At 31.2% G+C, this 24036-nt stretch overlaps 2 protein-coding genes across 30 annotated transcripts in view; both read left to right on the plus strand.

Annotated features, from left to right (window-relative positions):
- The first annotated feature begins 220 nt into the window (after positions 1 to 220).
- On the plus strand, positions 221 to 5285 carry LOC121124299 (uncharacterized). The gene is made up of 2 exons (XM_040719456.2): positions 221 to 601; positions 660 to 5285. The coding sequence occupies exons 1-2, from the start codon at positions 286 to 288 to the stop codon at positions 3719 to 3721; spliced, it is 3378 nt and encodes a 1125-aa protein (XP_040575390.1). The 5' UTR covers positions 221 to 285; the 3' UTR covers positions 3722 to 5285.
- A 23-nt stretch (positions 5286 to 5308) lies between these two features.
- Positions 5309 to 24036, plus strand: part of sif (still life) — a 146706-nt gene continuing 127978 nt past the window's right edge. For 23 of the 29 annotated variants that reach the window (XM_040719977.2, XM_040719979.2, XM_071891083.1 and 20 more), the window contains exon 1: positions 5376 to 5770. In XM_040719977.2, the coding sequence (XP_040575911.1) occupies positions 5499 to 5770 (272 nt within the window). In that variant the 5' untranslated portion in view covers positions 5376 to 5498. Of the gene's footprint in view, positions 5771 to 24036 lie in introns of all 29 variants that reach the window. The other 6 variants (XM_071891076.1, XM_071891094.1, XM_071891077.1 and 3 more) reach the window with 4 other exon arrangements.

A 24036-nucleotide genomic window follows, 5' to 3' on the forward strand; every position in this document is an offset into this window, starting at 1 on the left:
CAGAGGAAGAATGTTGAGACAGTAGTTAATTGATGACTCAATTTTATTTCCAGTCATTGTATCTTGAGCTTAACGTCCTTCATTAAACATAATAATTGGTATGAGGCAGATCTCAATAAATACAAATATTAATTTGTACAAAATAAGCGGAACTTAAATAATGTAAGAAATCACTCAACCTTCAACTGGACGTTTGTTGTTTTGACGTTTATTTACTAACATAACAATAAACATTTCACTTTTCAGTCAATAACAATCAAAATGTGTCCTTATAAAAAATAAACCATGTCTGAAAATGAAGACGAGTTTCAAGATGAATTCCGTCCAACCTGGTCAAAATATGACTCAGAAAAAGATAATTCCGTACCATTGAGTGATGCTCACTCCATCCCTGCCCCTTTGGCTAAATGCCTTCGACCCTATCAGATCGATGGAATTCGTTTTCTCTACGGCCTTTACTCGAAGCCTGGCGTGAATGGCGGACTCCTTGCTGATGAAATGGGACTTGGAAAGACGATTCAGGTTATTGGCTTTCTATCTTCCTTATCTAATAAGACGAATATTGGAGTGATTGATGGTAATTTAAAACGGAAGATTCGAGGTACAGGAGATTCAAAATCGGATAATTAGTTTACTAATAAAGATAATTTTCTCAACAGGTCGTTATTTGCTTGTATCTCCAGCCTCCATTATATACAATTGGGAGTCAGAACTTCAAACGTGGAGTTACTTTTCCATCGGACTATACTACGGACCCAATCGAAAAAAAGAGATTCTCTACAACTCCCCAGAGAAATATGAGATCATACTTACTTCCTATGATATCTTAAGAGAGGACATTGACATAATATCATCACTATTCCCATGGAAAGTCATTATACTTGATGAAATACATCGTCTAAAAGATCCAAATGGTCGAAATCATAAAGTTCTTAAATCTTACCTATCCTCAATTCCACTAAAGATTGGATTAGCTGGAGTATTGTTGCAGAATAAATATCAAGAGCTTTGGGCACTACTGGAATGGGTTAATCCGGGCTGTCTTGGAACATGGAAGGACTTCAATGCGAAATATAGTCGGCCAATTGAATTGGGCCTTCGACTGAATGCAACAACTTCCCAGCTTGCTAGAGCTCGTCTTTTGCAAAGGGATTTTGATATTTTAAAAGACGAAATGATTCTTCGTCGTATGAAAAAGGATAAATTTGTGGACTTGCCCTTAAAGTTGGACAAAATCATTTATTGTGCCCCAACTCCCTTACAAATAGCTCTATTTAGAAAATTATTAAATACACCAGAAATGCAAGCTCTTTGGAAGAAAAAAAAGAAGGGAAAATACTGGAATAAGGGACAATCAGAGTCAAAGAGTTCTCCAGACTCAAAGAAAATTAAAGTCTTTACATTCATTCATTTATTTTTAAAGATAGCGAATCATGTGGGCCTTCTCTCACCTAAGTTTAACCAGAGCTCAAAAACTCAAAGAGAATTTGCTTCAAGAGCCATATCACAAGTTGTATCTGATTTCTACAAAGAAATAGCAAATCACTCCTTTCTTAGTTTGGCCGATACAAGGTACAGCGGCAAAATGGTTGTTCTTGCGGATCTTCTGACTGCCTTGAAAAAGGAGCAGGGGAACAAGTTATTACTCTTTTCATACTCAACGAAAGTGTTGAATATTTTGGAGCAGTTTATCAAACTACGAGCATATGACTACCGCCGTATTGATGGAGCAACTCCAGCTAAAACTCGATTTTCTATTGTAAATGAGTTTAACGAACATCCTAATATTTTTGTTTTGCTCCTTTCAACCAAAGCTGGAGGTCTAGGATTGAACATTACAGGGGCTAATGTAGTTATTATCTACGATCCAAATTGGAATCCTTCTCACGATTTACAAGCTCAAGATCGTGCATATCGTATTGGTCAAACTAAGGATGTTCGCGTTTTTCGATTGATAACGTCTGGATGTATCGAAGAAAATATTTATCTGCGTCAACTTTACAAACAGCAGCTTTGTAGCAATGCTGTGGATTGTGTGAAAGTAAAGAGATATTTCCAAGGTTCACCTAACTTTGATAAAAGGGAGGTCTTTGGTACCAAGAACCTTTTCACTATTCGAACAGGTGGACTCTGTCAAACAGAGACCATTTTTAAAAGAAACAAAGAAATGGAGCAAAGTTTTAAAGGAAATAAGTATCACATTGAGGATTTTGAATTGGATCCAAAGCGTTTATTTGAAGGCAAGGATGATCCTTTTTTGATTGATGTTGACGAAGAAGACTCTGATGAAAAGATAATATCAAATTATCAAAAGAAGAAGTCAAATGCGACAGAAGTTGATTCTGTCTTGTCTTCTAAAAATATCCTTCATGTTCATGAAAATAATTCTGTCATTGGAGGAAGTAGGGAGGAAGAGAAAATTTCTGAATGCGCTATTCAAGAAAACAAATGTGGGAAAGTGGAACCTAGTATCAGCAAATCAGTAGTTATCATTCCTCCTCTACGACACCTTAAAGCATACAATGATAAAATATTTTGTACCACTGAGGGAACTATATTTTATGGACAGACTCCTAACGCAGTTAAAAAAAAGGATTTCTCTAAAATGAGGGAACTGAGTGAACTCTCAGAGAAAGAGTTTGCTACTAAAATAATTGAAATGCAGCCTTTTGACCTTGCAAAATTTCTACAGGGTTATTATATTTCAAATAGAAATATACAAAAGTGTGAAGATATTTTCAATGTTGTAATTGAAGAAATAAAGAAGGAAGAACTTGAGCTAATGAATCAAAAAAATAAAATAGCATCTCCTAATGTAGAATTACTATTTAAATCTAGGAAACGTAAAACCCATGTTCCTGAAGATATAAAAACTAAAAAAACAATTATGTCTAAGGATACGAACTGTTCCAAAGTTATAAATAATTATGATACTCTTTTTCCACCTGATGATATGTTTGATATTGCGGATGAAGATTGTACCAAGGGATCTTCAAAGGAAATCAGACCATTGAATTCAAATTCATCTATTGTTACCTATTTCCCCGATAAGAGTAGATCAAAGCAACCGACTAAACGAAATCCTGATTTATTCTCCGAACCATTTGATGATCACTTTTTCGACACAAATACTGCTCAAATGTGCCAAGAAGCATCAAACAAAATCAATCAAATTAAGGAATCGGATACCGAAGAGGAAGATGATGAATCATTAGAAGAAACTCAATTTAATTTACCATTTAAACCAACAAAACTGAAGGACCATAAAGAAGAAGAAAAGATTTCACTGTTTTCTCAAACGGAAACATCTACTGTTGAATCTCAAAGTTCCCCTCATCACCTCTATGACAGTGAGTCCATACTGAGTTTGAGGTCTCCTCGACCTCCTCCAGATGGAATATTTTACACTCAAAAACATGGACATTCACCTGAAAAGTGTTCCAATATGAATGACGATTTTTATAATGATGTTTTAGTATCTCAGACTATGATGGCAAAGGATTCCATTAGGAGGTCGCCACAATTTGTGAATGAGAAAAAAGAGAGCTGCATTGAATCATTGGCGCCAATTATTGACACGTCGACGGATTCCCAATTTTTTGATTCCATTTTTACCTCATCCGACTGCGGTAATAAACCTTTGAACAATAAGATTAAGTCTGTTGATGAACCTCTTTTAACTCAGTGGATTAAAAAAGGAACTGTCAAAAAGATGGAATAATAAATGTCTACCATTGTGGCTTTTTTAAATTTGAATTTTCTTGAGTGATTTTTTTTATAGTCGTTGAATTTGGAATATTATGCTTGAGCTTTTTTGAGTAGGTGAGTAATATTTCATCATTATATTATCAAAGATATATTCCACCCAAATGAAATTGTATCGTATTTTTATTTGAACACCCTATCCAAATTGTGTTATCTCGTTGTTTTTTTACTTATAGTACTAAGGCCTGACCGATACTTTGGTGAGTCAATTAAATCGGCCGGTTTTAGGTAGTTTTAATTGATACATAGTTTACTTATTATAATTATCTATATTTTATTGGTTCTAGGTAATTTTACCTCGAGGAGATTTTGCCGCACGACATGTTCGCCCCCTTTTTATGCTTTATATTATCGGTTCGAACTTTACTATTGTATCTCGATCAGATTAGTTATATTCCTAGGAGAATAATAAGAAGGAAAATAATATCAAAATGATGTACTTATCATTTATCAAAAATGGATTAATGAATTTTATATTCAGCCCTTTTCTTTGATTTTAAATTTTATACATTTCGTCGATCCATCATTTTTTGGGATTTCAAATAGTATCCCAAAATAGGAGAGTTGCTTAAAATGCCATGTGATGATATAAAATTACAACTACGACAAATGTTATACCTTTATAATTGTACTAAGATCATATGAGTTGACCAACAGGAATTTCTCAGTAGAAAAAAATGATAATTTCACTACAACTAGTTGCGTGATTGGAGCTTATGTTCCTCCAAATAGTTTTAAAACGCATCCTTGTTAACTAATATTTATTAATTTATTTTATTTTTCTCCTTGCTATATAATAAATCTATTTGAGATACAACAGTAAAGTTCGAACCGTTATTATAAAAACATAAAAAGGCGGCAAATATGTCATGTGACAAAATTACCAGTCACAATTTTATTTTCCAGAAGGATGAGATCTAATTTTAAAAAAAGTATTTTTTTAAAGAAACAAGCTCAAAATATTTAATTACTGACCATTTTTGAATTCATTCTCTTATTAATTAATCTTTTTAATCATGATACATCATTAAGTAATTCAAAGTAGGTGACATCAATTTAAAATGTTATAATTTTCATGGTTTTTGTTTTTTAATGAGTAATGATTAATTTTCCAAAGTCTACATACTTGGTTATTAATAAAACAAAACAAAAATATGATAATTTTCTGAATTTTAGCATATTATACTTTTCAATTGGCAAAACGACCATGTTTGGTCCTTTATTTGATGATATTTATTCTTTTATTTGGGATCTTAACTGGGTTAATTTGATATTATTATAATATAAAATCGGCCGGGTTTCTTTTTTTTTTAACCACCAAATAATATGTATTGGCCCAAATATATCAAAATAGAAGTTTATCATCTTTGTAACACGCTTAATTCTTAACGCATTATTTCTTATTTTTTTACAAAAAATAATTTTATAAATGATATTGTGTATTTCCGTAACCAGTTGCTCAATTTTGAATTGTTAAAATAGTACCTCTACGTAATAATAAAACTGTTGACAAATTTAAATCGAAATAATGGAATCTTTTTTTACTACTTCGTAGTTTATTCAATCACTTACAAGTTACAGGTATTTTTTTTTCTTCTTCTTCTTTAACCACTTAAAGAAATGAGCTTCCGCGCTCATCTGAGGCAGGAGATTTTTATTTTTTTTTTAAATCTCCAAATACATTTTAGTCTACATTCTACATAATATGCATATGTCGATCAGACTCGTGAAATATGACGGTGCTTAAGGAGGATTCCAGATGTGAGACGAGGACGACGAATGGTTTGATGAAATATGATTGTCGAACAAACAAAAGAAAAAACTCAATCCCCTTCTGGACTCCTCCTCCACCTTTACCCGTGAGTGTCTTTTACTATCCGTGTATAAAGTGTGATGGAGAATTTAAAAATGAGCATTCACAAATTGAGAATAGTGAGAGTCGAGAAATTCATGTCAGTGGTTGTTGTTCTGAGGAATTACGAGCTAATTTTTCACTTTTTAAACGGTAAGGCATTGTAGAATATATTTATCATTTTAGAGTAGAAGAATTTAAAATTGCCTTCTGTATATATTTATAGTTTGTTTTTGTTTGTAAGTGAATTTCCAAATTTGGGATTGACACATTTTTATTTACTTTTTATATACATATGTACAGTTTATAAGGTTTAGGTTCCTATTATGTTCTCATTGACGTTTATATTGCCTATTTAAGAATGCCCTTATAATTAACGTAGATCATGTTGAAAATGTATTTATTTTTGTCTTTACCACATTTTTATCAAAATATATTGGTTATTATCAACCATTCCTTAGTTGGATTATTTGTAAAAGATTGCACAGTTAAAACATACTCAAATGTAAGTATAGACCGAAACTGTTTACCAAGACCAAGTCAAGTTTGGAGTCTTTTCACTTCGAAGCTGAGTCGTATCATAAGTTTCATTTAATTGGACTTTAAGAGTGAATGATATTCCAAGTCGTCAGTACGATTACCCAGTCCTTGTTTATTTGGTCTTGTTCAGTTTAAGGACCAGTCCTTCTGACTGTTAGTACTACTAGAACTGATTTTTTTTTAAAGAAAAAGAAATAAAGTTTAATGACGTCATCAAGAACTGAAATTTATCCGTTTTAGGACTGATATACAACTAGAATGGACCGAGACTTAATTGGACAGGACTGAAGTCTTCAGTCCTATATAAGAATTACACAATTCTACCCAGATCAGACTTCACACCATCAAATAATATAATTATATCATATAATATTATGTAAGAACATAAATGGATGCTTATGAACTGTCTAAATCCTCGTGAGTGTAAATTTAAAAGAAAAATATAGATTGATAACTCTGATAAACGACATATCTACTTAAAATGATCAATAATTAAACTATAATGCTCCTTGCTCGCGTACACGTTTAAATTTTCAAAATAGGGAGAAATAATTCATAAGAGCACAAATATCTTGTAGATTACCAACATAGTCTTTTATTAAAAATGTATACTCACGAGGATTTTGGAAAAATTTCACAACCCTACTTATGAGTCTCAATCCACAAGTCTTTTCAATTTGTGAAAGTTTTAACCTCGAGTCCGAAGAGCGTTTGTGAGTACATCCGAATCCCCAGCTTGATTTAGTCATAATCAATATTTGAATTCTATCATATGAAAAATAAATGGTGTTTAAATACCAGAGATATGAAATCAAATCTCAAGACTCGAATCAAAGTGTGACTAAAAAATAGTACTTCTTCATTTGACTCCCCCTAATAAAGTTACTAGGGTCGAGTCACAAGCCCAACTCGAGTCTGGACCTTTGTTAAATACTAAAAAGAATTAACCATTTGAAATTAAGTAAGTTTGTGAGCTTCAAGCTTCGAGTCAACCTCTTTAACTTTTAGTACGAGTCAAGTCAATTCTGAAGTTTTTGTTGAATGTAATATAAATGCAACTCAAAAGGGATCCAACAATAATTTTTAATCTTAATTTTTTTAAAGAGTTACGGTGTGAAAATCAAAATTTGTTCAATTTACATATTTATGTGTGACCTATTTTTTTTTTCTCTCAACAGCTTGAATGAGGATCATTTAAATATCGATGAAATTTGTCATTAATCTTAATAAAATATAGTTAAAGCCATTATGTTCTTTTTAACTTTTAATAATTGGATTAAAATAAATATATTTAGTATTATTATGATAGAAATATATTTCCATTAAAGGGTTTCATTCTTGATTAAGAATACTTCGTAATCAAATGATAATTTAAAAACATTCATTTTGATTTATGTTTTTATGGAATATGAAAAAGAGACATGTTAAAAAAATCGAATCTTAAGAGCACTTATGATATTTATTTTCTATATTTGATAATATAAGAATATACCAACATTGCATTTAAAATGTTCAGAGCACAATGACATGTTTATTTTATTCATCGAGTAAAGTTCTTATAAATAAATAAAGTACATAGCCAATAGACGAACAAACATTCCTCTTTGATATTCAATAATCAATATTTATAAAATTTGTGCTAAGTCTACAACAACATACTAAAAGAAGTAAGGGATGAATTTTTGTACCAGAACCAGTAGAAAAATATCGTAACACCACTAATCGATTCTTGATTTTATTTTTACAAAATAATTATTTTAACAAATTTTAATCAAAAATATTTACAACTAGGAGGAAAATTTATATGTACTAAGGTTATTCATAACAATTTTATTCATCTTTCATTGCTATTTATAAGAAATGGTTTATTCATTTTGCGAATTTTTGCTAAAAAGTAATATTCCAGTATTAGGACTGGTTTCGTATCGGTCCTTAGGACTTGTTGGTCCTTGGAATTTTTCCTGCAAATTTGGATGGTTTATTAAGCCAAATAAGATATATGAGATATAACTCATATCTTACAAAAATATTCCCATTTTTATTATAATGCAGAATAAAACAAACGTTACATTATTACTTAGTTGTATAATTTACTAGCAAAGGTATGCCCGGTGTTGCTCGGGCCAAGGAAATAGACGGAAATCAGATTGAAAATGGTCAAATTAATTTAGAAAGTACTTCTACAAACTATATATCAAAGGTAAAAATCCAGTGTGGAATGGGCATATTTAAAAAAAACACCAAAAATCAACATGGTTCCTATCAATTTGAAGAATGTGTTGGAGAAGAGAAAGAATAATACTCATGACGTTTCATTAGATCAGCAACAATCAGCTGTGCCATGAGAGGAAAGAAAAAAAGATATCAACCATGAAATTTTCTAGAATTACTCTGATGTCGATTCCCAATTCTACTCTGCTAAGTCCAACAAGGACTTACAATTATAACTCCGCAACAAATCCTCATAGTCTTTTATGAGCACATACGAACGTTCAATAGGTTTGGAATATAATTGAATTTATTTAGGATAGGATGTTCACTACTCAGGAATTAAATAATAATGATAACTGCATAGGAAAAGAAAAATCCATTCTTTATACTACCAATTACAAATTAATGGAACAGCTAAAAAACACCGGATTTACATGTATGCTACATATACTTATAATTATAATATGAATGTTTTGTTGTCGTCGAAAAATTATATTTCTAATTCTTCACACTATATCAATCCGGTTAAGCAAGGTAATCCACAAAGGTTCAAAAAATCCCTCTTCAAAAAAAATATATTATTATAGATATTATTGGCTCTTGTAACCTTAGCATTTTTATTATTATGAATAAAAAAAAATATTGTTTTTTAAACATGAAATAACATATCAACATAAATTCATCACAAAATTGTCTAGATTAGAAGTTCCTTCTTTATTTACTTCTAAAAATTGCGAAGTCGAAATTGGTCAAGAAAATTGCTAAAAACTTTTTAATACTAATTCTGAAAAAAAGCTGTAAATAGCACTTATTGGAATTGTAAAGAGGAACACAAACCTACGAGTTTTTTTTTCGTAGTTGTAAAAACAAAAAGTTATGGAGAATAATGTTGACGAAAAAAATACCTTCGATAACTTGTTTATTTTTGCAAATAGAGCGAAAGTTATGTAATAAAATGTTCCGGAAATTAAAAATACTAATGAATCTATATAGAATTTAAAATTTAATGTGCAAAATTTATCATTTTCGTGGAATTTCTTTTTTAAAAAATTGAAAATTGACGTTTGATACAAAAATGAGAAGAGAGAGAGAAAAAAAAATTGAAAAATTATTCCGAAAATGACAGATATTTCAGTTAAAATTAAATAATTATGAGTCAAATTTATATGCAAACGAATTTCCAGATAAATTTCTACAAAATATTTCACTTGATGTTCAGTTTTTTGAAACTGAAAAAAACGAAATTGCAATTTTCACCGATTTTTTTTTTGCCCATAACTTTTTCAATTTCGAATAAAATGGTACTGAGTGGGATGGAACTGGACCGTAGTCTTAAACAACACCTTATACAGGTAATAAAGGTACTGGTGCAATTAAATCGCTAGTATACTCAATTGGTATTGAAAACTAACCCTTCAAATTTCTAAGCTATACCCTGGAATTAGCTCACTAACACAAAAAGTTACACTGTATTTTGTAGTCTGCTGTCGATTTTTCTACTTCTTGTTAAATAATCATTCCATTGCTGGGAAGGATGAGGAAACTTCTACCATCAGATTTTGGGCCTTTCTTCCCTTCCCCCCCCCCTATTTTTGGAAGAAATATTGCGAGATAGAATAAAGGTAACGCCATGACTCCAAACAAAATTGTGCTTTATAAGACTATCAAAAATGAAAAAAGCTTTCTGTAAAGAAAAAAGTAATCAAATTTCTGACCTAGACACCACCCTCAACAAAATCCTGTGGATGCATCTCTCAATGTTGAAATATAATCTCTATATTTATAAATATATTAACCAGATTCGTTTTGTGTTATATTTATTATTTAAATATTACATATTTTATTAACTTTTGACTTCTTCAAACTTCCAAATCCAAATAAAAACAAGATCCATAACTATAATTGTTATACCCACATGTTCACCCAAGGCAAACTATTAATCTTAATCAAGTGTATTTTCATTGTATGTTAAAAGTACATTTCCAATGTCACAATATTGAATGATTTTTAAACAATTATCTCTGAGCGGTGCACATAATTAAAATACAGACTTGTGCTCTAATATAAGTAGGCATCTGTTTTTGAACTTTAATGCAAGTCTGCATTGTATCTATGTAAATACTAAATTGTGACTCTGGTGTGTTTCAACTTATTTAAGTACATTCGGAACATTTTATTTTCGTAACTAAGGATGGATAGTGATGTAAATCGTGTGTATTTTTGGCGACTCATTTTTTTGGAATTGGTATTATGAAGAATGTGTTTTCTGTTCCTCAGCTACTGTCGTAATTATTTAACTCCTGAGTAGTGAACTTCTCCAACTACAATTAATTATATTCACAACCTGATTGAATTTAATATTTTTTAAAGCATTTGGTGCCCCAAACTCATATCAATTATATATATTTTATAAAAGATATTCAGTTTGATAACCAATGGTATGTGGTACATTTAATTATTTAAAATAGTATTTTATATTGCAGAATTAAGAATCAAGAAATAAAATACAGCCATCTAATCCCACCTATCCTGGCTAGCTAATTCTTCTCAATCATAATTTTTTTTTTATTATTGTTGAGAATTGTTCAAAGTGAAACAAAATATAATTAGAATCCATTTAATCAACATATTGAACACTAAAACGAGGAAAAGAAGTATCGACAGCTTAAAATAAAATACATAGTAAATTTTGAGGTTGGCAAGTTTGAACGCCGTGAAAATCATAATTCCCAATATAGATGCCAACAGATTTTGTTTGTTAAACATTATAACCAAGTCATATTATAAATGTACAATGTATTTGTGTTCTTTATAGGATTGACTCTCTGTGTTATTGTATCTTTAAGATGTATGTAGAATTATTAATCAAAGATAAGTGCTCATACTAAAGTAAGTGCCCTAAGAGATCGTCTTAAATTGATTTTTTTAACAAGCAAACTTATTATAACGAATTCCTAGTTAGTTTGAAACAGTAGGAACCAGCCTTATAATGAAACTACTGAAGCGAGCTGTATCCAAGTCGTTTTAAACTGGAATAAGACTTCAGGCGGCATAATATACTTTATTGCAAATCTTTATTATTGTGAAGGCGTCATATTTTATACATATAACTGAATTTTAATATTCATGATCATGACAATGATATTTTTTGGTTGGGGACTGGGGAATTAATAGTGTGAGTCATTGTAGGACTCAGAATAATATTGAGGGCCCATCGGAGTAACTCCTGCCTATGTCCTTACTAAATACGGGGTGGCAATTGGGGTTCTTTCTTTGCACTCATAGCTACTCGCGCCTCATATAACAAAGCATCATGAAACAAAGCTGCTCTTCTCCAAAACATAATTTCAATTGGCATATCATGTATGGTTTCTTTTATATTCACATACCAGTGATATTTTATACAACTTTAATGACAAATTAATCAAAGCTAAAGATTGGATCATACATGTGAAATACGTATGTATTACTGTAGAGTTAAGTTATTTGTAATGAAAAATAGAGACCGAGAGGAGACATATGATACACCTGAATTAAGACCCTTCTTAATATCAGCTGCCTATTATAGAAAATGAATTACTGCTATAAACAGAAGAACCTTCTACCATTAAAATAGTATTAGTCCTGGGAAAATATTGTGAATGTATTTCAATTCATATATATTTATTTGCTTATATATTTTCCAAACAATTTACACCAAAGATTGGTAATAATCCATATATCCGAGAGAGAAGTGAACACCAGGACGACCGGTTAAATAATAAACAAAAAAGAAGGAAAAAAACAATCAACAACCGTTTTTCCTTATTTAATTTTTAAAAGGTAGTTTTTTTTTATTACAAACGACTCATCCATACTCATGACTCAGATTGTAGTTACACGGGGACTCAATTCGAAGGCATAAGTCTCGCGACCTGTGTGACTTAGAAAAAATGACTCGTGAACAACTCTGCCCGGCATATTGTGACTAGTGCGGGCTACTCATTTTAAAAGGTAGAAAGAAGTGGTTATTTTGTATGTGTTTCTCTTTTTGAAGTATGAGTTTTACAATAATATTGTCGATGGTTATGTTAACATTTCCATCATATGCCTGCCTTTAGCTACGTCTTCAATCCGGCATTTGTTATTTATGGTTGTATGAAATAAGGTATGTTCCTGTATGTATGTTACATCTTTATTTTCGAAGAGGTGTATAATGTTGAAATGTATATATTTGGACTTTGGAACCATAATGAGATGGAACGATATGCTTACCTTACGTGTACACTGGAATATAATCAAAGTTTCAATTTAATTTTCATATAACAATTGCTAAAAATAAGTAATGGTTTTTTTCTTAAAATGTTATTTTTTCAAATTTTAACTAAAAAAAAATTCAAATTTGTTTTTAATTTCTTACCAATAAAGAAAATTTCTTAAATATTCCGTCCAAATTGTCCAAAAAGCTCACTAACATTTAAAAACCTGTGGGCGTCTCACATCATTTTCTCGATTTGTGCGTTAGCTAAAAAGCTTATGTTTGTTTTGTCTTGTAATCATAATGATAATGCCATTGTTGTAAAACCCAAGAAATGCTCTAATATATCAAACACTGTATTTTGTTATCAACTGTTGATTTCTCCACTTATTTTCCCCTTATCAGTATTCTAAACTATCCTTAACGTTGGTTGAATGAATCAGTAGCGCCGGAACCATCGAGGGCAAAGGAGCAATTGTACGACTCTCCATTTCTGCAGAATTATTTATAGTTATCTAAATAAAACAATTGTGTATTGCCTTTAAAAAAATTAATGCCAAAATTAGAGGAACTGTTCATTTTTTAAAGAAAAAATTATTCACATAAAATTATGCCAAACATACATAACATCAAGAAACTAAATGAAAATCAATACGAAACGTAAAAATAAATATCACAAATTACCATTCTATTTCAAAAGCATTCGATTCACTCATCTCATTTGATACGTCATGGCTATTTCATAATTTATTCCTTTTGATAAATAAACGAAGTAATAAGTTATTTCCTACTTTTGCTCCGTTTCCAAAAGGTCAGGAATACGATTTCTTGTTGATCCCTTGCAGTCGTTAACTACCCTTAAAATAAATTATTACAAAGCAATATTATATACAGTATCGAATAAAATAATAGGTAGGATTTTGGTGTAATAATAGGTGTGGTGTTTTGTTCCGAATGTGTCCCACACAGCAACGTCTATGGGGTTCAAGTAATGCAAGGAAGGGGCCACATCTCTTCGGGCCAAAAAAATTTATAAAAGGACTCAAGCGAAAGAGCGGAGAGACAAAAAAAATCTACAATAACAAAAATATGTGGAAAGAAATAAGGTTTTCATCTACAGCTATTGTACCGACTGAAATATAGTTGTTATTCTCGCATGATTCATGATTTAAAATAGTTATTTCTTATATAGTAGTTGTTAATATTTTGTTCTATTATCTTTACTAAAGAATTCAATACATTATTTTTAAATTAAATATAAACTTAAAAAAGAATGGAATTGACTTTCTAAATTCCAAAATAATTAAGTGAATACTTAAATAATATTATTAGGAAATATTATATATAAATAATTAATTATAATTAAATGTGGGGAATTATCGAGACATATGTTGCACAATTTCATGCGTACTTGCACTTTAACTAGCCCAAATATTGTTTCTTTTTTCTCTTTTTGTCTCCTTGAGAATGCTTTGCATGCATCTAAACACAAACTTGGCAATATTTTCGAATAATTTTTGTTTTAATATTATAACAATCTTGTAGGGCTACATTTGTTGTTTTTTTTTCTTTTTCATTTAGATCTCGCAGGATTTTGGTTATATTTCCTAAATCATTAAATTTTTGAGTTTTAATATGGTTGTGAAGAAAAAAATAAAACGAAAACAATCCGAACAAACAGACTGATATGTCTTAATTTGGTTTAAAATATAGCTACTAATATAACATAAAATATCAGTTTGTTGCTCAGACAACACACTATTTTCTTGTAGCCGAGGAGTTAGTTCTTGAAGAAAAAATGCATTATCTGCTTCGTCTGATTTATTTCTTCCTTCTTTTAAGTCATCTAAGAAATCAGTTTGATATTTGCCATCAACGTATTGATAATTAGTGACAGTTTTAAAAAACAATCAGTTTATTTAATTTTCACATTTGTCAAATAGTAAAAAAATAGTTGATTATATTATTTGCAAACTCTTGTGTCTTTTGCGGGAATCCAATTCGCACATTTGATGGGATTGATCCACAACTTATTTAGATTGATGTGTTTTGAAAAATTAAACATTTTCATGGGCAATATGCCTGGAAAAATTTTATTCGAAGTGGATCTACTTTTACAATATACGTCACCATTATGAAAAGGGTACTGAAATTAATAAGTACTTCCTACTTATGATAAATAGTTAAAATAAACCCACAAAATAATACATAAACTGCTTTTAAGATTCCTAAAATAGACCTTATTGCAGCAGATAATTTTAAGCCTATCAGCAAAGAGTAGGAGGAAAACATGTTCTTTTTCTACCGAGTGGCCACTCTTTCACATTAGTCCTTTAAATAATATAATATATTAATAAATTGTTCTCCGCTTCCTACTTTCCTGGAGAGGTCTTCTCCGTCATTCTTCATCTTGTTTACCTTGAAAACCAGGCTCCTGGAGCACTTTACTATGTCCATAATCCTTGCCACTTCAATTTCAGCATCTAGGAAATCTGAGATACGCTGCATTTTGACTTTTTTGTTTACTCATGATGACGAGATGACGAAATGTTTGTTATAGTTTGTTTATGCACAAAGCATGGCTGAGCCAGTATGACAAAAATAATCAGTAAACCTTCCTATATGAATGAGAAAAATAACATTAATCACCAGTTCACGGTTTGCTGTCCAGCCCTGTTTGTATTGAGTAACTACGTGTGAGTGTGCTCATGAATAAAGTAGAATAACACTGAGGATTTCTTGAGGAATTATTTTTATATAAGTAAAGCTAAGTTGGTCTGTGAGTCGACGCATAATTAGTCCGAGCAATGCCGGATACTAACGCTAGTGATGAATAAAAGGAGCTGTTTAAAGCCAAAGTCCTTGATTATAATGTGTTTATATCTTAAATTTAAATGCCTTCCATGAAATGTGAGATGAGAGGTTTAATTATTCTTATATATTATATGAAACATGGGTAGATTTGAATGCAAAGACATGAATGGTATAAATAATAGTAACTCTTATTGTTTGTTTTCTTAACTATATATTAGGTTCTATTAGGTATATATATATTTTTGTCGGAATAGATATGCTAATTAAATAATAGTCTTATAAAGAAATATATAGGTGCAGTTCAGCCCACTATCAGTGAAATAAGTATGTGGATTTGTATGAGTAACCATGTACTATTTAGATGCAGGATTGAATTTGAGTAATATATTATGTGTCTATGCACTTTACTCACTTTCATCTCATTAATTAACTATTATTCTCTCGTGAATGTTCACATAATATCTACAAGTCCTGCATCCTATGGTTTAAAATGGGTGTTAAAATAATAGATACTAAAGTATGTATTAAAAAGTGAGCTTTATCGCTAAGGAGATATTCATAGACCACGTCATAACATAATATAAATGACGTCATAGGAAACAAAGGTTAATAGTTTTTAATAGTTTTAAAAAAGGGAACGAGGATTGTCCTTTTTTCGTTTTTGAAAAAAAGAGTGACTTTTTCATTACAAAATTGCATTTCAGAAAAAAAAAAAAACGTCATTTATATCAAAATTCTGTCAAAAAAGCCTCAAGGAAATAAAATTTTGTGTTCTTAAAAAAAGGTCAAAAGTGGGTCCTGCATTTATTTTTTTTGGGGGAGGGAGGCGGGACGTGCTAATAAAAGACACGTAGTTCTTGATTGAAGAATGGGTAAAGAAAAGAACCACATCTGTATTGAAAAAAATACAGTTTTTATGTCTGTTCTTTATGGGAGGCCACACTGTTGGGCCTAGGAGGCTGAAACTTTCCATGGGTCCCTCCTTTGAACCTAAGTTTTCTAAATTTATTCAAAATTAAAAAAGTTATAGGCAAATAAAGAAATATGTGAAAATTGAAGTTTCATTTTTTTAGTTAAAAAAAAAAGAAGGATTTCCAATGGAATATTTGATTCGTAGATAAAATAAAGTTTTTTAGAAATTTGTTTGGAAATTCATTTGCATATCAATTTGACACATAAAAATTAATTGAAATTAATGTATCTATCTCATTCTCATATAATGTTTCTATTTTTTTTTTTTTTTTATCAAACTACAATTTTCAATTTTTAAGAAGAAATGCCACAAAAACATGCATTTTGGACATAAATGAATAAAATTTAATTTAACAACATACAGTATTTTTAATTTCCGGAACGTTTTATTATTTTTATTTTTTTCAACATTTGCTAAAATGAACCAGTGACAGTTCAAAAAAAATCGCAGTAGGTGTCTATGCCTCTTTACAATGTCAATAAATGCAATTTTCTATTTTTTTATTCAAAATTAGTTATTAAAAATGTCTTCGTGAATTACCATTTTGGTAATTTTTCGACAAAAATAAAAGATGGACTTCTCATCTAGGCAAATTACTTCATGCATATATATTGTTTGTATATTATTTGAGGTTAATAACACCATCTTTTTTTTTTTTAAATTTATAACAATACATATACTATAATGCTCGCCCCCATTGAATGGTTCTAAACATAAAGAAGGAATAACAATTACCATCGTCGAATGTGATTTCCCGCTCCCTCCTAGGCCCGAGTAAGGCCGTGTAACTATTTGCTAGCAACTCCATATAGGGGGTGAGTGAGGTACAAATGATATATAAAAGAACCACGTGGGTTGTGAATGATCTCAAATAACCGATGGGAAAAAGTCAAGTCGGTTTATCGGAATCATATGTTAATATGTTGAGGGTTTCCAGTTTATTCGTCTACGTCACAAGTCAAGTAAGATTATTAAAATCTCGAGATCAAATAAAGTATTAAGAAAATGAAGTTTAACTGTAGTCAAGTCACAAGTGATAAAATAAGCGACTCGAGTCCTATTCAATGGGATTTCAGTTTTCATGTCTGTAATTGACATTTTTCTTACAGAAGACTAAGACAAATTTTGTCATTGTTAAGTAATAAAGTCAGAAAGAGTTCTTAAATTTGTGTCCCTTAATTCAGATGTCAGTAATTTGATTCTAAAAATTCGATATCCATAATAAATTATATTATAATATAGTTATTGGAAAAAAAATATGGAGATAAAAAAAATATTTATTTTATGAAACTATGTCAAAATGGTGTAGCTTCCTTCGTTCCAAGTTATTATTTTATTGTTATCTCTCTACCTTTTTTCTTTAAAGAAAAAGTGCATAATTATCGGTTGGTAGTTTGTAAATTCTTCCAAACTGTGCAGGACTAAAGCTGTAAAAAAAATTGATGAAGCAAAAAACACAGGAAGAAGATTTGTACAAGGTAGTAGTCCTAGCGTTATTTTTTTTACCGCTAGGTGCGTTTAATATTACTCCAAAACTAACTACATAGCCTTCATGAATTAACACTTTTAATTGAATTTACAAGGTAAATACTGAGAAGTGAAAATAAACTTATAAACGTCATTAGGACAAATGATAGAAAAACAAAATAAAGTGACGTCATCGGTGGTATCATAAAAAGTGACATCTTGAGTGGAAAAAAAAAGATATAACCAATGTCATGTTTAATGCGGAAATATTCTTCATTTTATAGTAAGAAAATGTATATACTTCGAGTTCAATCAATCAACCCTCAGAAAACTGATGTTTTTCATTAGTAGTTTAAACTGGAATGCTGACAACACAAAATACAGTGTTAATTTCAATGTAACGCTACTTTTGTTATTCTTAAAAGCAATGGAATCAAAGCAATTTCGTGTGTTGATTTATCATTGCTTTTTGATGGGGAAAAAAACACCGTTCAAGCCAAGGCTTGGCTTGAGAAATCTTAACTGGACTCTGCCCCATCCAAAATAAATATCAAACGATGGTTTGTCGATTTCAAAACGTGATCGTACGGACACCAATGATGATGAACAAATGAGGTGGTTATTCTGGAAAACACTGAAAAACCCCTGAAAATCGTCATGGGCAATTGCAAAGTGAAGATGCAAAAGATAGCTGACAGTCTGAAGTTATTAAAAGGTAGTGTTTATACCATCATACACGAACATATGAGTATGAAAAAGCTGTTTTCCAAATGGATGCTACGTTTTGCTCACACCAGAGCAAAAGCAACAACGAGCAGGTGATACAAAGAGCAGATTGGAGATGTTGACGCGAAATAAGAAGGATTGTTTTTTTTTTGTTTTTTTTTAATAAAAGGATTCACCACTTCACTCCTGAATCAAAACGGCAGTTTGCTGAGTGGTGTACAGACGGAGTCCAAAGTCTCAAAATTCGGCTGGGAAGGTCATGGCCTCTATATTTTGGGATTCAGATGGAATTTTATTCATTGACTACTTGGAACATGAAAAACAATCAACAGCGACTATTATATCGGGTTGTTGGATCGTTTGAAGGCCAAAATTACTCCGAAACGACCTCATTTGTAGAAGAAAAAGGTGCTCTTTCACCAAGACAATGCGCCGTGTCACAAGTCAATAAAAGCAGCCGCAAAATTGGTCGAATTGGGGTTCAAATTGCTACTGCATACATCGTATTCTCCAGATCTGGCCCCCAGCGACTAATGGCTCTTTGCAGAACTCAAAAAGATGCTCCGTGGAAAGAGATTCGGCTCAGATGAGGAAGTGATTGTCGAAACTGAAGCATATTTTGAAGGTCTCGATAAATCGTTCTACGCCCGTGGTATTTTGTGGTATATTGATGAATAAAATTGAATTTTGGCAAATAAATGTTGTTTTCCTATCTACGTACGGGACTTTTTGACCGATGTTTTAGAGCTCAACAACAGCGCATTCTAATTCAACCAATCAACGTTTAAAACGCTAATACGGTACATGAGTAGAAAAAATTGATAGCTGTCAAAAAATACGTTGTACATTTTTATTTAAGAAAGATATCGTATAAACTGGAGACCAACAAAAGTTGCGTGATGATAATATCAAAAAAAACTATTTTTAAACTACCTTATAATATATAAATATTTTTGTCACGATTCTTTTGGTTTTAAATATCTAATTATTATAGATATATATATATACTTCCAATTTCTAAGAAATGGAGCAAGAAATTATCAAGCCTATTAATTGAGTACGCGAGTACACACCTATAAAACTGGATACTTATTGAAGTACACATTCAGTAACTAAGGAATCACTGAATGCATCATGATATTTATAGTTACATCATGGAATATGACTTCACATTCATATTTTAAATGAATAGACAATCCCATAGTAAAACGCCATTGTTTTCTTGTTTTTTCCAAACTACTATATTATTATGATTTTACGACTCTGTGTATTAATAAATTATCTTCAAGGAACTCATGATGACACATTGTTCAAATTTGTATCGATGCATTATTTTACTTAAAAAGGCTATAGTTTCTAAAGAAGATTATAAAAAATACTAAAAAGAGGAAGGTCCATCTTAAACATGGACAAACACTGCTCAGAATCATCACCACATTTTTGTTTTTGGTCAACAGTGAAAACACGGCACCGACTTTGAAGAGACTTTCTTATGGACAATAAGATATGCAATATAAAGGCAATATGTTCTTTTGATATATTGACAATGTCAAAACTCTTATGCAATTTCCCTTTTGGATCATTCAAAATGATTTTGTGGATTTTTTTAAAAATATTTTCTATTGTTACCGCCTCATTTGAACGTCTACTGCATTCTGCATCATTGGTGTCTCTACGACCACGTTTGAAGTCAGCAATTCAACGTTTAAATGTTGTTTCTGATGGAACTGAGTCCTCTTACACTAATATTAAATAATATTATTCGTTTTAGCCTAAAATTAGACCTTCTAGCCAAGATCTGCAACTAAAAATAAACAAACCCTTCAATTATTATGGCTGATGAACACGGTTTGCTAGGAAGACTTTGACAATGTGCTTCAGAGTTCTTAGAAGCTGGATTAATCCGTTAGGCAAGTAGTTCACAAGATTGACCGCTGTATCAACCGTCCATATTGGGTATCCTGATGTAATACGCTGCATATCTTAGAACTGCGGTAATAAATACCACTCTTAGATCTCCTGTGGATACTTGTTCCTTATCCGTCAGCCCTCTTGTGATACAAATATTTGCCTTAAGCACTGCAAAGTTCAATACTCCTACTATGGAAGATGCGATCTTATTACACTGCTGATCCAAACATAATTCTTCCCTTTTTTTCTTTTTGAATGAAAGATTGCAAGATAGAAGTAGGGAAACAATTTGGCAGTTGCATAGACTAAATAGCAACTTGAGTCCAAGTTTTGTGAAATAAGTTATCAAATCTACGGATTCAGTCATCATCAATATTAACATCCGATCATAAGAAAAGAACAATGGCCTTTAATAATAATAATTATGATTTGAAAATAAATCATATCTCGAGTCTTATTATTCAAGCCTTATATCTTCGAGTTTCAATCAAATCCGCAATAGTTTTTTTATTACGATTAAGTATAAGTCATGTAAGAGCGTTGATTAATACAAGGAATTGGATTTGTCAATCATAAATTTTGTCCTACTTTTTCCCTCATTTCTAATTAAATTAGGAAAATATTTGAATACATTTACATATCTAATTGTGTTTCATTTCAAATATAAGTGGTTTATAATTTACCTACATAGACATAGGTGCATACGTATGCCTGAGCAAACTCAACACTATTAAAAGCAAATAAAGACTTATTTAGTCATAATGCTTAGTAATGGGACGGGGATAATAGTAACCTAATGCAATTGCACCTTTCTAAGAGATGACTCAAGGTGTCAAATATGATTTCACCACTTGTATCCTTTGTGCATTTTGATTCCTTCTCTACTAGATGAGTTCCAAGTTTATTTCCGCGTGGGGAAACTTTTCCTTGAAAAATAATGGATACAATAGTTGGGGAAAAATTACTTTCGTATTTTTCTCTTTAGTTTAATGCTTTATAAGAAGTGTATCAATGATCCGATTTAAGCCAAAGATGCCCCGTTTTATTCCATAACTTGTTGCCAGCGAAAATTCAACCGCATAATACTCTTAAGTCCTTGTCCCTATTGGGAAAAAATATGTACCTCCAAGTGCGTTGACCATAGACAAGAACAGGTAGTAGTCACTTGGTGTCAGGTCTGGACTGTAGGGCAGATGTACAAAAACTTTCCATCCGAGCTTCTCGCCGTCATAATAGATGTATGTGGCCTGGCGTTGTCTTTATGATGTATTGTTCACTCTTATTCATCAATGCAGGCCGATTCGAATCGATCAGCAGCTTCAAAGATCAAATTGTTCACAGTAGAGGGCAGAATTGAGCGGGGAGGGGAATTGCTCGAACCACTGTTGTGCAACACGAACCAAAAGAGTATCGACCCCGTATATATCGCAAATTTTCTTGGTCACTTTCGACGCGTTTTTGCCTTTCTGGTAGTAAAAATGTATTACAATAACTTATCGTATGACCCGATGCGACCAATAGTGAACAAGATATACTTGGTTTAACAAAAGAGGCTGGAAATACAGAATTACTTTTTCCCCAAACAGTATGAATCATCACCAAATGTTTTAATGATGATTCATAATACAACCTTATGTATTTATTATGTCCATTCATATTACAAAAAATTTAGAAAATGAAATGTTTAGTGATAATATGGCAGGTATTGTAATGATTAAGTGTTGATTAATTAATAATTGATTCATTTAATTATGAGGATGCTTTAATGTTGGCTCAAACTACCGCTATACGCACAAAAATATGTCAACCTTTCAATAAATAAATAAGTAAGAAAAAAATGTTTAATGAAGAAAAGGAGTTAGAGGTGGATCTGGCTACCAAATATTTGGGTTTTAGGCTAATCCTCGAGCTTTGGGGCCAAAATATGAGAACCTATACAATAAAGATAATATATACTTATTAATGTTGTCTTTCAGTATAGGTTGACCCAATTTTTCCTTAGATTTTACTCCAGTTATTTTTTGACATGCCTAGATAGTGTAGACCTATTTCCCTTTTTGATGCGATATTCATTGGAGCTTATTTTACGTTTTACTGTTTCATTGATCCAGGTAGTTTCGTCTTTCTCAAAAAAATTATATACAGATGAAAAGAGACGTTTTGATTATGATGAGGATTCGCTCATATTTTCAAACCCAGTCATTTTCATAGAATTCTCTGAATTTTTATTATTAGATGATATTTCTTGATAGTTTGAGTCGTCCAGGAGATAATAATAGTCCTCGAAATCCATTGTACTATTATTTAAAATGGTTAATACCGCTTTACCGTTTTATGTCTTCATATTTTTTCGTCTTTTATGAAGGACAGCAATGAATGCTATCATTCATATTTGTAATTAGTACAAAGCTTACAATTAATGAATAACGTCATCATCAACTTATTTTGCCTAAGGTGTCAAATCCAGTATGACATTATCAATCAGGTGTAAGGAATTATTTGATATTATAAATAAATGTTTTAGGGTTTGGAACTGGACCGAACCCACTTCCAGAAGGAGTCATTCAATCAATTCAATGGATAATACGAATTAATCAATTGTTTAGATCGAATATGTTGGAGTTCTTATGTACCTGGTCAAGTCCTGATCGACATTCCTCTATCCCTAGGTTGTCTCTGACTATCATTATCAAAAAATATATTTATTATTTTGTTCGGCAATGTGTTTCTGCAGTAAATGGTCATTCGGAAAAGTGCCTGCGAACGAAATTCTTTCAACAGAAGTTAAATGAATATTACTACAATAGGGAAATAAATATTTCGGAATTATTTTGCAAATATCAAATGTATCTATGCAACATGGGTTGTATAGGCGTGTCTTCCTTTCATTAGTCTGAAATCAATCAACAAAAACCATTCCACTAAAATAATATTTGAGTTTATAAGTACATAAAATACATGACTCCTTGTGTGGTCTGATAAAAACGTAATACAAATGGGACAGAATTGATTAATTACTATGGGCCATTGTGACATTTTTTTTTCCACTCCCTTATGGGCATATATGTAAGTTGCAAATATTTGCAATTGCGGGATTTTAAACCGAGTGAAGTTATTTAATGTAAGTAGAACACTTGTTTCCGTTAATTACTCTGGGAATTGTTTATTCTGTGGAGTAATTTATTACGAATAATTCAACCTAGGATATCTTGTGGATAACGCCTGTTTCTATGAACTATTAAACTACTCTGGATTTTTCCACAGAAAAAACAATATTTCTGTAACTTTATGTATATTAAAGTTTAGTAATATAAGTTATAAGTCATAATTTGCATCAGAATACTCAGGAAATCCTAAATTATATATATATTGTTCAGTATTCACGAGTCTGAATCAAGTCTTTTAGCTACACTCTGGCAAAGTCGAGTTGTGAGTTTTCGACTCCAAATCGAGTTATAAACTAAGGAATGGTCGTTCAATAATTCGCTGACCCAGTACGAAAATATAATAACTGGAAAAACATACAAAAATTAACTTTAA

The sequence above is a fragment of the Lepeophtheirus salmonis genome, chromosome 9 (assembly GCF_016086655.4).
Source record: "Lepeophtheirus salmonis chromosome 9, UVic_Lsal_1.4, whole genome shotgun sequence".
Classification (NCBI taxonomy): domain Eukaryota; kingdom Metazoa; phylum Arthropoda; class Copepoda; order Siphonostomatoida; family Caligidae; genus Lepeophtheirus; species Lepeophtheirus salmonis.